At 42.1% G+C, this 15,812-nt stretch overlaps 1 protein-coding gene across 5 annotated transcripts in view; it reads left to right on the plus strand.

Moving 5' to 3' along the window:
• Positions 1-14,483, plus strand: part of LOC148082982 (NACHT, LRR and PYD domains-containing protein 3-like) — a 106,651-nt gene extending 92,168 nt beyond the window's left edge. For 3 of the 5 annotated variants that reach the window (XM_087786130.1, XM_087786131.1, XM_087786132.1), the window contains 6 exons: positions 978-1,154; positions 7,138-7,314; positions 10,445-10,621; positions 10,682-10,834; positions 11,141-11,187; positions 11,628-14,483. In XM_087786130.1, the coding sequence (XP_087642256.1) occupies positions 978-1,154; positions 7,138-7,314; positions 10,445-10,621; positions 10,682-10,834; positions 11,141-11,187; positions 11,628-12,169 (1,273 nt within the window). In that variant the 3' untranslated portion in view covers positions 12,170-14,483. The remainder of the gene's footprint in view (positions 1-977; positions 1,155-7,137; positions 7,315-10,444; positions 10,622-10,681; positions 10,835-11,140; positions 11,188-11,627) is intronic. The other 2 variants (XM_087786133.1, XM_087786134.1) reach the window with 2 other exon arrangements.
• The last annotated feature ends 1,329 nt before the right edge of the window (positions 14,484-15,812 follow it).

The following is a 15,812-nucleotide window of genomic DNA, read 5'->3' on the forward strand; positions in this document are numbered from 1 at the left end:
TTACTGATCTCAGATCCATTCAAACACATTTGATTCTTAGACTTTTGAACTCTTGTGAGATAAACAGACAGGAAGTGAACTTTCAAAATAAAACTAAAAACATTTAACATGAACATAAATAACATGAACTTAAATCCACTGCAAACTTCACAATAATACAAAGAATATTCAAAGTAGAAACAAGTTACGACAACAGTTAGTCTGAAGCTAAAATGAAAAACACCAGATGATTCAATGAACTCATGACTTGTATGAAACTATTAGATTTTCACAGATTATTATAAAACATTGAACCAGATGGAAACAAACTGATCCATATATTGATTGATGTCCAGAAACAACTTCAAAAATAGTCTCCAAACTTGACACATGTTTCAAAAGTTGAAACTAATTCAGTTCATGTGAAGCAAACATGGAGAAGAAATGAAGGTGAATGTGACGGAGGATGATTGACACTCCATCTGTGTCACAACATAGATCCACTGGATCCAAAGATGGAGAGAATTCACCTTGAATTTTCTAACTGTAAACATTCAAATGAAGACAACAATGTTGAGAGAGTGCAGGAGTGTGAGTGACAAACACACACACATTGTTTGAGCTTGTATTACCTGCAACACCTTCACACTCACACCTGACACGGTTATGAATAATAACTTTGTAAACCTGTTCATATTGAATTGAATGTTAAAAACACAAATTGAATCAGTGTCTTGATTAAATTGAAGATATTTTTACTCTGGAAAAGAATTAAACACAACAATTGAGAGAAAACACACAAAAACACTGAGATAGGTAAGTGAATAGAAAAAGAATCAATGATGTGTTATTATGATCAATATACATGTAACAACCTTTTATTTTCATTTGTCATTGTTGTTTGTTTTGTGACTTATTTTTCCTTATTTTATCTTGTGTTTGTTTCTCATATAAACACAAATCAATCCTCTTGTTGACGACACTCGTCTCTTTCACAGGCTGAGAGACTGTTTCCTGTCAGAGAGAAGTTGTTCACTTCTGTCCTCAGTCCTCAGCTCTCCGTCCTCTAGTCTGACTCAACTGGACCTGAGTGAGAACAACGACCTGAAGGATCCAGGAGTGGAGCTGCTGTCTGCTGGACTGAAGAGTCCACACTGTCACCTGGAGACTCTCAGGTCAGAACATCATGTCTTCAGCTTCAGAACATGTGAAAGTCAGAGGTGAGACTCCAGAGAGTCAAAGTTGAGTCTTCAGTGAGTTCTTCAATGAAGCAGATGATTCTAAGTGACCTCAGTCTTCAGCAGGTTCTACTTGAACTTGATTTGTTCTTCTGCTGGGTCGTGCTGTTCAGTATGTTGACACATATTTACTGATCTCAGATCCATTCAGAGACATTTGAGAGACTCTTGTGATGTCATCACTTGTTCTGTTGCTAGATTTCAATGCAGGTAATGTTCATGGTGATGTGAGTATAACCTTTGGATCATCACACTTCTGATTCCACCAATGAAGCTGCTCGTGGATCACTTGTCTTTTATTTGTAGGATTCTGCACATAAATCAAAACACTGTTTGAGGATGGATCGCTCACACACTCGTTGCTCTCGCTCTACAAACACCACACAATAAGTTACACGCTAAACAATTAAACAAACATATACAATAAAACGGCTACTAAACAAAGAATATAAAATATGACAATTGAAAGAAAAGGTGTTTCTAACATATTTTTATACACTAATGCTCACAGAGCATCTCCTCCTCCTACCTCACTGTAGTCCTCGAGGCCATAGACATATATACATGTAAGTAAGTAAGTAAGTAATATTTATTTATATAGATATTTTCCAGACCAGGGTCACAAAGCGCTTAAACAATCAAAACAATACTCAAAAAAGTACATACTTTAAAGATCAAGATAATACTGAGAACAACACAGGAGTTCCAGAAAATCAAGGAAAAGCCTGAACAAATAGAAACGTCTTAAGATGTTTCTTAAAGGAGTCAGTAGATCATCAAACACAGATGTTTCTTGAAGGAGTCAGTAGATCATCAAACACAGATGTTTCTTGAAGGAGTCAGTAGATCATCAAACACAGATGTTTCTTGAAGGAGTCAGTAGATCATCAAACACAGATGTTTCTTGAAGGAGTCAGTAGATCATCAAACACAGATGTTTCTTGAAGGAGTCAGTAGATCATCAAACACAGAGATGTTTCTTGAAGGAGTCAGTAGATCATCAAACACAGATGTTTCTTGAAGGAGTCAGTAGATCATCAAACACAGATGTTTCTTGAAGGAGTCAGTAGATCATCAAACACACATGTTTCTTGAAGGAGTCAGTAGATCATCAAACACAGATGTTTCTTGAAGGAGTCAGTAGATCATCAAACACAGATGTTTCTTGGATGGATGGATGGATGGATGGATGGATGGATGGATGGATGGATGGATGGATGGATGGATGGACCTATTCCCACATGGCTACTTAAAGAACTGTTCCCCTTACTTAGCACTTTCATACTTGACATTATTAACCTGTCAATAACATCAGGCTATGTGCCTCAGATTTTTAAAGTTGCAGTAATTAAACCTCTGCTTAAAAAACCCACTCTCGATCCAGAGGTCCTCACTAACTACAGGCCTATCTCTAATCTAGTATTCATTTCAAAACTTCTGGATAAAGTGGTAACGAGTCAGCTCTGTGATTATCTCCAGGACAATGATCAATTTGAGGTGTTTCAGTCTGGTTTTAGGGAACACCACAGCACAGAGACCGCCCTGGTAAAAGTCAGTGAAGAGTTTCAAGGATCGGAGAAATGTGAGTTCTTCTACTAGAGCGGCTCAGAGTTCTGAATCAACTGCAGACGAGACGATCCTTCTTGTTAAGACATGAAAACAAACTGTTACAATAGTCCAGACGAGAAGAAACAAACGCATGGATTATAAGATCCAGATCATGTTCCGACAACATTTTCCTAAGTTTAGAGATTTTTCTCAGTTGAAGGAAACAGTTTCTGGTCAGTTTTCTTCAGTGTTGAACAAGAGACATGTCTTTATCAAATACAACACCCAGGTTTCTCAGGCTCAGTTTGACAGACTGACCTAAATCACTCAAGTACTGACTCAACCCTGGAATCTTATCATCAGGAGCAATCACCAGAGTTTCAGTTTTGTCCACATTTAGCTGTAAAGTGTTTTCACTCAGCCATCGTTTGCATGACATGGACGCCGCATCGACTGCTGCCGCCCACTAGAGCTGTGTGTATACAGGGCGGCCATCTTGGTACAGTGTCACTCGCTCCTACAGTGCATTAGGTCTATAGAGGAATGATGTGTTTACACTATCACTAATCGCTCATTTGTCAAGAGGGCAGAACCTGATCACCAACAGCAAGAGACATGCCTCTAGCTCTGCGGTTCTAGTTTTTGGCCAATTTGAGTAGCTTCGGATAACTCCTGCTTCAACCGAGACACAAAGTCATGATGGTCAACAACAGTGGAATCAGGGAGAGCATGCTGGAACACAACATCAACAGGTTATCGTGGTGTCCTGCCAAACATGAGGAGAAAGGGTGCGAACCCAGTCGACGGATACCTGCTTAGCTTTTGAGAAATGATCAGTCACAACAAGTACGTCCACGCTTTGATTGACAGATTTCTCAGCAGAACAAAAATCTATGCAAACCAATTCCAAAGCTGCAGATGTTTGAATGCATTCAAGGGGGACACAAAATGCAGGTTCTGGAGTTTTAGCAACAACACAGTGAAAACAGCCCTTTACTGATGATTTGAATGATGTCACTCTCCAGTCCACTCCAGTGACACAGTGTGTGTCTGACCCTGATGACCTCTGAGTCATGTAAACCACGCAACACCTGACCTTTTAATGAATTTGGGACGATTAACAGGAAGATTTTTTGTGTTTAGTTGCCCATGACGTTTGACATAATGAAACGCCATGTTTAGAATGTTGTCCTGTTCTTGCAGTCTGGCTTTTTCACTCTTAGTTAATGAGTCAGACTGAGTGATGTCCACAAGTTGAGGAAGAGGAGGTTCTGTGCCTTCTTTCTGGCTCATTCCACCGGAGATTTGTGCTTCAAAAACGGCTGATGATTATTCAGCTGTCAAGGAATTTTGTTGGTCTAGTGCAAGGGTGGCCAACCAGTCAGAGCCTAAGAGCCACATTTGTTTACTGTGTGAACATCATCCCTTCCTCACACACAGACCTCTGCTTAGCCAGATTTGTTGTAAATGTCACACCAACATGATAATGACAGAATTTGACTACAGTCAGGGTCAGTCATTTTCAACAATGAACATTGTGTGCACACACACACACACACACACACACACACACACACACACACACACACACACACTCAGTTCAACCAAGTCCACAAACTAAAATATAATAATTAAAATATATTTTCTCTCTTACTATGCATGTTGCTTATTAGGACTTCTGTCATTCCTTGCTTTGAACAAACCTCTTCAGATCTGGCTTGTATTATTGCGCGTTAGATGAAAATACCGTATTGAACTCAAGCGAAGCGAACGCGCACATTCAAAAAAACACAAACCCAAACTTCGATATGAACTTTATAGAGATGGGATCGGAAGTTATTTTGACTGAATCAATAGAATCGGTTCATTAAAAGTTTTCGTTCAGTTCGTTCATCAAATCACTAACTCAGTGTTTATGGAGCCTTGACTGTAATTTCTTCTACTTCCTGGACGCAGCCAAACAATCCGTTACTAACTTAAATGATTCAGACCCGAGGTTAACATTCACTGCACTTGAGGGACAATGCAAAAAAAAAAAAGTGCGTTCATGGAAAAGGACCAGTGCACAGACATTCGTGAGAAATTCAGCAAATAGAGAAGATCTTGAGGTGTGTTCACAGCCGAACATGAATCCCTGTTCACTGAACGAATCTGTGCCAACATAAAAACTAAATGTTCTGTAGCAAAGTCTTATCATAGCATCGCTCCCACCGGCACAGTCGCGGCGTTCAACTGAACTGAGGAAGGAATGAATCACTTCATGTAGTGATTCGGTTCATTACGTTCACTCAAAAGATCGTTCGTTGGAACAAATCGTTCGTGAACGACACAACACTAGAGCGTTAGAGCCGCATGAAACCAGGCAAAGAGCCGCATGCGGCCCGGGAGCCGCAGGTTGGCCAGGCCTGGTCTAGTGCTTCACCCTCATTCAAAGACTCAATGACCCTTTGACAGTTCGTAGTACACTTGAATGCACCATGTACTTTTATATCTTCAAGGCCACACATCCAACAATGAGACGTAGGTCTCTGTAACAAGTCGATGAACAATGCAAGACTGAACAAATGGTTCTCAGGTCGTCCAGATAACACAAAAGACTGGTAAAGTTCTTATCACCAAATATGGACATCATCATCCGTATAAATGCTGCAGTCTGTTGGTAAGACCCTGAGCATTCTATTATATTTGTGCAGACCAGACGGGAAGAAGAACGCTTTAAATTTCTTATCCTCTTCGTGGAGTCTGACATTATAAAACCCTGATGTGAGGTCCATAGTGGAGAAAAATGTGTTACCACCAAGCACAGCAAGGGCGTCTGTCTGGTGGGGCAGGGGGTCCGCATCTTTCACTGTTCTGGCATCAACCATCTGAAGTCATTGCAAATGCGTAGGTCATCATTAGGTTTAACTACAAGCACGAGAGGAGAAGAAAACTCACTCTGAGATTCACGAATAATCCCCTGTTCCTCCATCTTATTTAGATCCTCAGTTTCTCATATTGACTAGAGGGGTCACGGAGGTACGGCAGTCTGAGAGGCTTGTCGTCCACCAAACAGATTCTCTGGTTCTGCAGCATCTTTTCCAACAACCCCAGCAACCTCTCCATTGTAGAAGAGTCTGGATCAACTGGCTGCTGTCTCTCAGGTGGTTCACAGGCTGCTGTAGGTTAACTTCAACTCTATCCATGTTCACCTCTTCACTATGTCTGGCTGGTGTCTTCAAACTAGTCTATGAAATCATCCAACACGTCCTGCACTTCACGGCTGACCATTTATCCAAAGAATGGACCGGAATGTGAGCCAGATCTGGGTGATCAAACATTTGTCTTGTTCCCACAAGCAACCTGTGGCGACTGCAGCAGCTTTCTTGAGGCGGAGCCAGTAGTCCTACGGGTCTTCATCACATCTGGGAGAGTTGAATAAAAGTCTGCCAAAGGCACCGATGAATAGCGTTCAGAAGAATGTTTCCTCAAGAGACCAGACACAGCGTGAGGACGGCGTGCAACATCTATCTCTCCATTTCTATCCCAAACTTCACTCTTTAGCTCGAGCCCTTAAATGTGTGAGGATTTCTTCCACCCGACTCTCCAGTTGAACATCACGTTTCTTGAAATAATCTTCCATCAACTCGAGCCATTCTTCCAACTCAACTTTGTCTGAACATCCCCACGGAAAACAAGAGGAGCCTTGAGTTCTCTTGGTGTTTCGTGTCTAACATGAGAGAATCTAGAAATGTCCGTTGGGAAGTGACTTGAACCATCATGGGCTCCTGAGCTGTTGTGTGGGGCTGATGGAGGGGCTGTCGTCCTTGGATGGGATACCATAGTCTCAGCTCACTGTCCTCCATATGTTGAACTACATCAGTCATTTGGTCAGTCATGTTGGCATTAGCTGAAGGTTGATAGTAGTCCATGTATAGTGGAAGTAGTCGACTCCTTGATTGACAAACACACACACATTGTTTGAGCTTGTATTACCTGCAACACCTTCACACTCACACCTGACACGGTTATGAATAATAACTTTGTAAACCTGTTCATATTGAATTGAATGTTAAAAAACAAATAGAATAAATTGACTGAAGTGAATCTTCACGATTGAATCAGTGTCTTGATTAAATTGAAGATATTTTTACTCTGGAAAAGAATTAAACACAACAATTGAGAGAAAACACACAAAAACACTGAGATAAGTAAGTGAATAGAAAAAGAATCAATGATGTGTTATTATGATCAATATACATGTAACAACCTTTTATTTTCATTTGTCATTGTTGTTTGTTTTGTGACTTATTTTTCCTTATGTTATCTTGTGTTTGTTTCTCATATAAACACAAATCAATCCTCTTGTTGACGACACTCGTCTCTTTCACAGGCTGAGAGACTGTCGACTGTCAGAGAGAAGTTGTTCACTTCTGTCCTCAGTCCTCAGCTCTCCGTCCTCTAGTCTGACTCAACTGGACCTGAGTGACAACTGGAACCTGGAGGATCCAGGAGTGGAGCTGCTGTCTGCTGGACTGAAGAGTCCACACTGTCACCTGGAGACTCTCAGGTCAGAACATCATTTCAAACAAACACAAACACACACATGGATGTAAACAGTGAATGGATTCATGTTTCTTCATGAAACCTTTTTCACTCTGAGAGGATTTGAATGACTTTTCCTCGACTCATGAACTTGGTTCTAGAAGTGATGATATTTCATGAACACAACAGGAAGGTGAAGAATATTTCAAGTCATCTTGACATATTTATCAACACAGTCTGGAGACTAAACTCTAGTATTTCTATCATGACTCGACAGTAAAAGACGTTCAAATCATTGAATGTTGAAGAAAACCATCAACAATTAGAACAAACTCTCTTCTCTGGTTCTTGAAGCTTCCATGAGACGCAGGTTGATCTTTACAAACACACAACACAAGTCACACAACACAAGTCACACGACACAACTCACATTACACAAGTCACACAAGTCACACAACAAAAGTCACACGACTCACACGACACAAGTCAAACAACACAAGTCACAAAACACAAGTCACACGACACAACTCACACCACACAAGTTACACAAAACGAGTCACACAAGTTACACAAAATGACTCACATAACACAACTAACACAACACAAAACAAGTCAAACAACATGAGTCACACAACGAATCGAAGTCGAGCTACACAACAGCAGTGTGAGTGGAGTTACACAACAGCAGTGTGAGTGGAGTTACACAACACTAGTGTGAGTGGAGTTACACAACAGCAGTGTGAGTGGAGTTACACAACACTAGTGTGAGTGGAGTTACACAACAGCAGTGTGAGTGGAGTTAAACAACACTAGTGTGAGTGGAGTTACACAACAGCAGTGTGAGTGGAGTTACACAACACTAGTGTGAGTGGAGTTACACAACACCAGTGTGAGTGGAGTTACACAACAGTGTGAGTGGAGTTACACAACACCAGTGCGAGTGGAGTTACACAACACCAGTGTGAGTGGAGTTACACAACAGTGTGAGTGGAGTTACACAACACCAGTGTGAGTGGAGTTACACAACAGTGTGAGTGGAGTTACACAACACCAGTGTGAGTGGAGTTACACAACAGTGTGAGTGGAGTTAGACACTCACCAGTGTGAGTGGAGTTACACAACAGTGTGAGTGGGGTTACACAACACCAGTGTGAGTGGAGTTACACAACAGTGTGAGTGGAGTTACACAACACCAGTGTGAGTGGAGTTACACAACACCAGTGTGAGTGGAGTTACACAACACCAGTGTGAGTGGTGTTACACAACACCAGTGTGAGTGGAGTTACACAACACCAGTGTGAGTGGTGTTACACAACACCAGTGTGAGTGGAGTTACACAACACTAGTGTGGGTGGAGTTACACAACACCAGTGTGAGTGGAGTTACACAACACCAGTGTGAGTGGAGTTACACAACACTAGTGTGAGTGGAGTTACACAACACCAGTGTGAGTGGAGTTACACAACACCAGTGTGAGTGGAGTTACACAACACTAGTGTGAGTGGAGTTACACAACACCAGTGTGAGTGGAGTTACACAACACCAGTGTGAGTGGAGTTACACAACACTAGTGTGAGTGGAGTTACACAACACCAGTGTGAGTGGAGTTACACAACACCAGTGTGAGTGGAGTTACACAACACCAGTTTGAGTGGAGTTACACAACACCAGTGTGAGTGGAGTTACACAACACAAGTGTGAGTGGAGTTACACAACAGTGTGAGTGGAGTTACACAACACCAGTGTGAGTGGAGTTACACAACACCAGTGTGAGTGGAGTTACACAACAGTGTGAGTGGAGTTACACAACACCAGTGTGAGTGGAGTTACACAACACCAGTGTGAGTGGAGTTACACAACACCAGTGTGAGTGGAGTTACACAACACCAGTGTGAGTGGAGTTACACAACAGTGTGAGTGGAGTTACACAACACCAGTGTGAGTGGAGTTACACAACACCAGTGTGAGTGGAGTTACACAACACCAGTGTGAGTGGAGTTACACAACAGTGTGAGTGGAGTTACACAACACCAGTGTGAGTGGAGTTACACAACACCAGTGTGAGTGGAGTTACACAACAGTGTGAGTGGAGTTACACAACACCAGTGTGAGTGGAGTTACACAACAGTGTGAGTGGAGTTACACAACACCAGTGTGAGTGGAGTTACACAACACCAGTGTGAGTGGAGTTACACAACACCAGTGTGAGTGGAGTTACACAACACTAGTGTGAGTGGAGTTACACAACACCAGTGTGAGTGGAGTTACACAACACCAGTGTGAGTGGAGTTACACAACAGAGTGAGTGGAGTTACACAACACCAGTGTGAGTGGAGTTACACAACACCAGTGTGAGTGGAGTTACACAACAGAGTGAGTGGAGTTACACAACACCAGTGTGAGTGGAGTTACACAACACCAGTGTGAGTGGAGTTACACAACACCAGTGTGAGTGGAGTTACACAACAGAGTGAGTGGAGTTACACAACAGTGTGAGTGGAGTTACACAACAGTGTGAGTGGAGTTACACAACACCAGTGTGAGTGGAGTTAGACAACAGTGTGAGTGGAGTTACACAACACCAGTGTGAGTGGAGTTACACAACAGTGTGAGTGGAGTTACACAACACCAGTGTGAGTGGAGTTACACAACAGAGTGAGTGGAGTTACACAACACCAGTGTGAGTGGAGTTACACAACACCAGTGTGAGTGGAGTTACACAACAGAGTGAGTGGAGTTACACAACACCAGTGTGAGTGGAGTTACACAACAGTGTGAGTGGAGTTACACAACAGTGTGAGTGGAGTTACACAACAGTGTGAGTGGAGTTACACACCAGTGTGAGTGGAGTTACACAACAGTGTGAGTGGAGTTACACAACACTAACACTAACACTGACATTAAACACAAACACACATCAATCCTCTCACAACAGTGAGTCATGTGATCATTTATACATCAAGTGTTGAACTGATGAAAACTTCATTATTTCATGTGTTGATCAAGTTGATCTTGATTGAAATCAAAGTCTTCAAATGTTCACACAATCATGTGATGATCTTATGAACGTCAAGAGTTCAGTGTTTCCTCCAATCAAGGCTTTCAAGGCAAAATAGAGAAAAAGTCTCTTGTTGACGTTTCCGTCTCTTTCACAGGCTGATCGACTGTTTCCTGTCAGAGAGAAGTTGTTCACTTCTGTCCTCAGTCCTCAGCTCTCCGTCCTCTAGTCTGACTCAACTGGACCTGAGTCACAACTATGACCTGCAGGATCCAGGAGTGGAGCTGCTGTCTGCTGGACTGAAGAGTCCACACTGTCACCTGGAGACTCTCAGGTCAGAACATCATGTCTTCAGTTCTTCTGATTTAATGAAACTGTTTCTCCTTCATTACAGTCTGTCAGCGTGTAAGATCTCAGCAGGAGGTTGTTCTTCTCTGGCCTCAGCTCTGACATCTAACCCGTCCCATCTGAGAGAGCTGGACCTGAGCTTCAATCATCCAGGAGGACCAGGACTGGAGCTGCTGTCTGCTGGACTGGAGACTCTCAGGTATGGACGGAGCAGCAGAACTCACTGACTGAGCTCCAAAGATCTACTGAACATGTGATCAGAAGCAGAGAGATGTGAGTGTGTGACGCTGCTCAGACTCTTCATCTGAACTGAGCACATGAATCCAACTCTCAGAGCTTCTCCATGTTCTCCTGCTGGACACCAGTGGAAGAACAAGGAGACAGTGGAGACTGAGCGAGTGTTTCTAGATCCATCTTTGTTGTGGTCCACACAGTCATGAAAGAACGTCCACTTAGCAGCATCTGAAGTCAATGAACCTGATCTTCTCAATGTTTCTTCCTCCAGGCTGGATCACTGTGGACCACAGAGGTTAACATCTGGACGGAAGATGTGTAAGTTTGATTTGATTGATGGATGAGAACTCCTTGACTCTGTCAGCTTCTAGTGGAGCAGTTGTGATGTTGAGATGTTGTTACACTTGAATCTGCTGATGGAGCTTCATCAAGTCCAGGATGATGGTGGAGATGAACACAGAGATGTATCAAGAACATGAAGAAACATCATGTTAGCTACATGCTAGTTTAGCTTCTGACTTGATATGGACACACTGGTGTCAATCAAATGTGACGAGATGATTCTGGGATGTTCCTCCTGGTTCTTCTCTGGAGGTGGTCCCAGTCTCAGAAGACTGTTGACTTCACTTTGATGGTGATCTCCACTAGATGTCAACAAACAGAGCAGCCCTCCCTGGCTTGCTGGGACACGGAGTCCATGATTGTCTTGAAGAGAAAGTTCTTCCACCATCATCACCTCTCGTGTCTTCTTCTCTCAGACTTCCGTCCACTCTCACTGGACCCGGACACAGCACACCGGCGCCTCCTACTGTCCAAGGACAACAGGACGGTGGAACTTGTGCCGCAGGATCAGGATTATCTGGACCATCCCGACAGATTCCACCGGTGTCTTCAGGTGATGAGCAGAGAAGCTGTGACTGGACCATGTTACTGGGAGCTGGAGTGGAGAGGAGGAGCTTCTATTGCACTGACTCTCAGAAGAGACGGAGGGAAAGAAGACGAGTCTGAGTTTGGACAGAACCGTTATTCCTGGAGTCTGAGCTGCTCTGATGATGAAGGATATAAATTATATCACGATAAGAAAGAAACTGTCATCAAGAGTCAAGAAGTTTCTCACAGAGTAGGAATGAAGATGAACTTTAGTGATCCTGGATATTTATACTTCTACAGTGTCTCCTCTGATGGACAGAAACTCCTCCACACCTTCTTCACCTCCACTGAACCTTTGTACCTGGGATTTGGACTCACAGAGGTTCCTGGTTCTGGTTCCTCAGTGTGTGTGTGTGACCTGAGTGTGTGAGTGTGTTCCTCCAACACACTTGTGTTGCTGCTGTCAATCATCATTAAAGTGCTGACAGTGATGATGGAAGAAATCTGCTCCTGAAACAAACGTGTTGATCTGAATGTTGTTGAAGAAACTCTTTCATCACTTGTTGAGTCGACTGAAGACTTGAAGTTCAGTGGAGCACGAGTCACTCATGATGTTCATCATGTTTAATAAAACATTTGCTTTAAAACTTTCAAGAGACTCAAGGTCACTTCACAATAAAAGGTTAGAAAGAAGGTCAGACAGGTAGATGTGAGGTCAGACAGGTAGATGTGAGGTCAGACGGGTAGATGTGAGGTCAGACGGGTAGATGTGAGGTGTAATATAGACAGGTGTGTGTCAGGTGTTATATAGACAGGTGTGTGTCAGGTGTTATATAGACAGGTGTGTGGCAGGTGTTATATAGACAGGTGTGTGTCAGGTGTTATATAGACAGGTGTGTGTCAGGTGTTATATAGACAGGTGTGTGTCAGATCTTATATAGAATAGTGTGTGTCAGGTCTTATATAGACAGGTGTGTGTCAGGTCTTATATAGACAGGTGTGTGTCAGGTCTTATATAGACAGGTGTGTGTCAGGTGTTATATAGACAGGTCTGTGTCAGATCTTATATAGAATAGTGTGTGTCAGGTGTTATATAGACAGGTGTGTGTCAGGTCTTATATAGACAGGTGTGTGTCAGGTCTTATATAGACAGGTGTGTGTCAGGTGTTATATAGACAGGTGTGTGTCAGGTCTTATATAGACAGGTGTGTGTCAGGTCTTATATAGACAGGTGTGCGTCAGGTGTTATATAGAATAGTGTGTGTCAGGTCTTATATAGACAGGTGTGTGTCAGGTCTTATATAGACAGGTGTGCGTCAGGTGTTATATAGACAGGTGTGTGTCAGGTGTTATATAGACAGGTGTGCGTCAGGTGTTATATAGACAGGTGTGTGTCAGGTCTTATATAGACAGGTGTGCGTCAGGTGTTATATAGACAGGTGTGTGTCAGGTCTTATATAGACAGGTGTGCGTCAGGTCTTATATAGACAGGTGTGTGTCAGGTGTTATATAGACAGGTGTGTGTCAGGTGTTATATAGACAGGTGTGTGTCAGGTCTTATATAGACAGGTGTGTGTCAGGTCTTATATAGACAGGTGTGTGTCAGGTGTTATATAGACAGGTGTGTGTCAGGTCTTATATAGACAGGTGTGTGTCAGGTGTTATATAGACAGGTGTGTGTCAGGTGTTATATAGACAGGTGTGTGTCAGGTGTTATATAGACAAGTGTGTGTCAGGTCTTATATAGACAGGTGTGTGTCAGGTGTTATATAGACAGGTGTGTGTCAGGTGTTATATAGACAAGTGTGTGTCAGGTCTTATATAGACAGGTGTGTCTCAGGTGTTATATAGACAGGTGTGTGTCAGGTGTTATATAGACAGGTGTGTGTCAGGTGTTATATAGAAGGTGTGTGTCAGGTGTTATATAGAAGGTGTGTGTTAGGTCTTATATAGACAGGTGTGCGTCAGGTGTTATATAGAAGGTGTGTGTTAGGTCTTATATAGACAGGTGTGTGTCAGGTGTTATATAGACAGGTGTGCGTCAGGTGTTATATAGAAGGTGTGTGTTAGGTCTTATATAGACAGGTGTGTGTCAGGTGTTAAATAGACAGGTGTGTGTCAGGTGTTATATAGACAGGTGTGTGTCCAACACGTCCTCACACCCGAGGCGTCATACCGTCCGACGCCATGCAATTACAAATACAAAAACGTCGGTTTTAGCCTACCCGGGTCACCCAGTAATATACAGAGCACTCCCCGACGTCGGATTCAAACGACCTGGGTTACATTTGAGGCGTCGCCTAACTCGTCGTTGCCATAGTAGTTCAAACATGTACTGTGGGTCTCACAAAGCTTTTAGACGTGCTGTCTTCTATTTCATAGTTTGAGTGTAATTTACAAATAGCTCTTCAGTTGGTATTTTATACGATGATGATTACTGATGATTTAAATCCATTTTTACTGCTTACCCATATCACATGGAATGACAAAATTATGAAAGTTATTGCAAGTGTGGTGATTTCAAGAAAGCAGTGGTTTATCTCTATTTATATCTTAAATATCTCCACTGTGTTTTGCTGAATGTTTGTTTGTTTATGTTTGTATTTTGTTTAATACTTTGGGTGTTGATGGTTAATAATTGAGTAGAGAAGGGTTAGGTATAGACGAGCTTATGATTCATCCTTCTTACTTTGGACATGTTGGGTAAATATTATTGTTTTGACTATAAATATTGTTTGACTAATGTCATTGGTTTTGTTTGTTTGTCTTAAGTTTACTTTCTTATGTAACATGTTTGAAATAAAGCATTCATTCATTCATGATTCATTAACATATGATGTCTGCTTTGCCTGAATATTGTTCATGTTGAACTCTATGTCGATCTCAAACTAGGGTAAACAGAGAATTTGTTACAACTTCTAAATCACCAATAGTCATTTTAACACATTACCTGCACTGATGATGAATACTATGGGATGTTATTCAAAATGATATCAAATTGTGCTTTATTACAGGTTTCATATCAAACAATTGTTCACAGATCGTCACAAATGTCACGAGTAACCATCAGAGTGAATCTGCATGACGTTGATGGTCTCGTCCTCATCGAAGACTTGTGTGTAGTAGTTTCTGGTCCGAGTCATGGTTCGAGTGACGTCATGCTGACTTGCTGCTGCTCCTCAAAGGCTCTGAAGATCCTTCAAAGCCTCACCAGTCAAGCCCATGGTGCATCTTAAAAGAATAAGACAATAAGAATGAACATCTGTACTTCTGTTCTTCACTTGCTAAATAAACTCTTACCTTGCTGTGACGCTGCCATGCGAGACAACTCTTTCAGGGAATCACAACGACTTGACAGAGACTTCCAGAGGTGGTTCATCTTCTCAAGAATCTTTCACTTCCTGCCGTCTCCTTACTGCCATAACAACGTCGAATCCTCTTTGTCTGAAAGTCAACAGAACCTGGAAAACATTGTATTAATGAAGTCGTATGATTCCGATCATTTGAAGTGTAAAATCTATTGAAAAAGACTCTTCAGTCTGGTACCTTCCACCTTGACGGGCACGACCAAGTGATTCCAACAACAGAAGCCAGAAAACCTTGACCATAAGCGTCAGCATGTCAGTGCGTCCTGCCACAGAAATGTATTGATCATTATTACCAAACATGACTATTTTAATGACCAAAGTGTGTATGATGTAACCATCTCACCTGCTTTTGACATGTTGACCCCTTCCACCTCCGATGGTTAGTCCAGCACCTGGTATGCAGCACTCCATCTCACCTAGAAAAGAACATAGAATTGCATTTTAGATTATTTCCATGATGGGATGTGCTGTAGGTTTACAAGTTTGTGTTCACTATGTTACAAATATTACTCACTTACTTCACATTTGAAATCATTTGTCAGGAACCACAGAGAGAAAGGTTTCATGTCAAGCAGGTCTGGAGTTCTGGGCAGTTCTTGCAGGTCACTTCCATGCAAAAACAAAAACATACTAGTGCTCCCTTTTAAATATAATAAATCAATAAATACAAGCAAGTATACTTGATCATTCAGAGATAAGCTCTCC

Source organism: Callionymus lyra, chromosome 3 (assembly GCF_982586985.1).
Source record: "Callionymus lyra chromosome 3, fCalLyr1.hap1.1, whole genome shotgun sequence".
Taxonomy (NCBI): Eukaryota; Metazoa; Chordata; class Actinopteri; order Syngnathiformes; family Callionymidae; genus Callionymus; species Callionymus lyra.